Source organism: Asterias rubens, unplaced genomic scaffold (assembly GCF_902459465.1).
Source record: "Asterias rubens unplaced genomic scaffold, eAstRub1.3, whole genome shotgun sequence".
Lineage (NCBI taxonomy): Eukaryota > Metazoa > Echinodermata > Asteroidea > Forcipulatida > Asteriidae > Asterias > Asterias rubens.
The window spans coordinates 51,444-53,598 of NW_022985726.1; the positions used below are offsets into that span (position 1 = coordinate 51,444).

General features: G+C 39.0%; 1 protein-coding gene across 1 annotated transcript; it reads right to left on the reverse strand.

The window, feature by feature from the left end:
- Positions 1–634: 634 nt before the first annotated feature.
- Positions 635–1,696, reverse strand: LOC117306421 (ficolin-2-like). Its single transcript, XM_033791002.1, has one exon. It carries the CDS (start codon positions 1,694–1,696, stop codon positions 635–637), a length of 1,062 nt encoding a protein of 353 aa, XP_033646893.1.
- Positions 1,697–2,155: the final 459 nt, after the last annotated feature.

The window sequence follows — 2,155 nt, forward strand, 5'->3', positions numbered from 1 at the left end:
AATGCTTGACGTGCCTCTTGCGGTTGGCTTTTGTGAACTACAATGATCTTTACAGCCTAATGAACTTGAAGGAGCGATGTTTGACCAGCATGAATGCTAAACTGCTGTAATTGAATTGCTCATTTTGTAAGATGAATGCTGATGCAAAAGGGGCAATCATTTTCAAACGAAATCGAAAATGCTTGATATTAAATTGAGTGAATTCTTACTGAAAGTGGTAAGGCAAACCAATCAAATACATTTAAATTTGCAGATACCAGCAAAACCATACAGATCTACAAATCACCATTGATATCTAGCCTACAGCAAACGTTAATTGTTTTAAAAGGTTTTTCTTTTAGTAATATTCATTACATTGAATTAAAAAGATTTGCAAAATTCGCTGAAGGTGCATTAAATTAATGAGGTGCTCAAAAAGTCTCTTCATTTTACAATTCCATGTGCGGTCTGCTGTTTTCAATAACAACATGCAATCTCAAAATACAACTCATCAAACTTCTAGAAGGGTGGTTGAGAGCAGTTTGCTTTTTAAAGGGTTAAACAGAATAGTAGTATAACAAACTATTTAATGTTTTTTTTTGGTTCAAGAATTAGCTTCCCAATCTTTTTTCCAGTGTTCTATAGTGTAAAAGTTTTAGAGGCGCATTTTCATTGAACATGTTTTGACCGATTTGTATCCTGTCCCCCTATAAAACCAATTGATACCATCCAGGCTGGTAGATTCATATGGATAGTACATACCATTTAAGTTAGTATCATAGCAACCAGTATACCACCATCCTCCTTTATTAGTTACAGCACAGTTCATCATGTTCATCATGCCCCACAGATCATTATTCTTGTCCTTAGTGGTGAACATCAGTCCATTGTGGTATTCAAGTGAATCTCCTGCTGTGCTGCTAGCCTTGTATGAGCCAATCTCAAGTCTAAAGTTGTTCCCATCAATCTTGAAGTGTCCATATTCAGCAAAGGATTCTTCTCCATCCCATCTGACTATCTCAATCTTCAGCTTCCATGGTCCTGCAGACTTAGTCAGGGTACGAAGGTTCTCATTTCCAAGCCAGAATTCACCAGATTTGTCACCAAAGCCATTCTGGTAGTCAACCCAGTTACGATAGAAATCAACACTGCCATCTTGTCGCCTCTGAATGACCATCCAGCCCTCACCATCAGTGTCCATGTCACAGTAGACTTGCAGGCCATCATTGAATCCAGCAGGGAATATTGTGTAGATACCACTCACATGACCTGCTTCGAGAAGCTCCTGGCAACTGCTGTATTGAGGCCCAGAGGAGATGGTTGTATCAGGCTCTGTAGGGAGTGCTTGGTCAGGTAGAGAGAGGTAAGGTGTTTCTACATCAGCATCAAAGTACACACTACCATAGTGTGTCATGAAGTCATCAGGATACTGAGCCCTGGTAGCATTGTTGAGCTCACACAGATGATCTTCTATGTTGTAATTGACTGAGTGGCACTGAGGATCAGCATGGCAGTAACTCACACAGAGGACATGAGACCAAGTAACTTTTGATTGATATGAAAGTTGAAGTAATTTTCTATTTTCTGCAGATAGAAACTCTCTCATATTTGTCTTACAGGCAGCTGCATCAGAAGCTGTTGTTTGATTGATGTTCAAAATGATGAGTGTAAGAGTGATAGCTGCATGTAGCATCAGGAGTTGTGCATGAGAAGCCATCATACATTGCATGTAGAGTCAGCCTTGGTTGATATAGATTTGTTCAAGACCAATATCTCAAAATGAGTAAGCTGACGCTTCACTGCTTGATCTTATGGCATGTCAATTTAGGTGGTATGCTGTAATTGGTTACTCCTGGTCACATGTTGGAAAGGCGCTAGCAGGAGTGATATGGTTGGTTGCCTGGGTGTTTTGTCTTTACCTCAAGCATGAAATTCAATTACTTTAAAATAAATACCAACTTGGTTAAAAAGTGTCCTTGTATTGGAACTACCAGGCAATTGTGTGCAAATCCACAGACAGTGAAAACAATGCTAGAGGTAGAAAATAATTTAATAAGTTTGCCGTTTTTTGTTATGATCAAGTTCCATTCAAACAACTTATATGACTCTTCCTTGTGGATATAACCACCATAAGGAGTTCACAAGAAATTTGTCAACCTGAGGTGTGTGTGTTCTT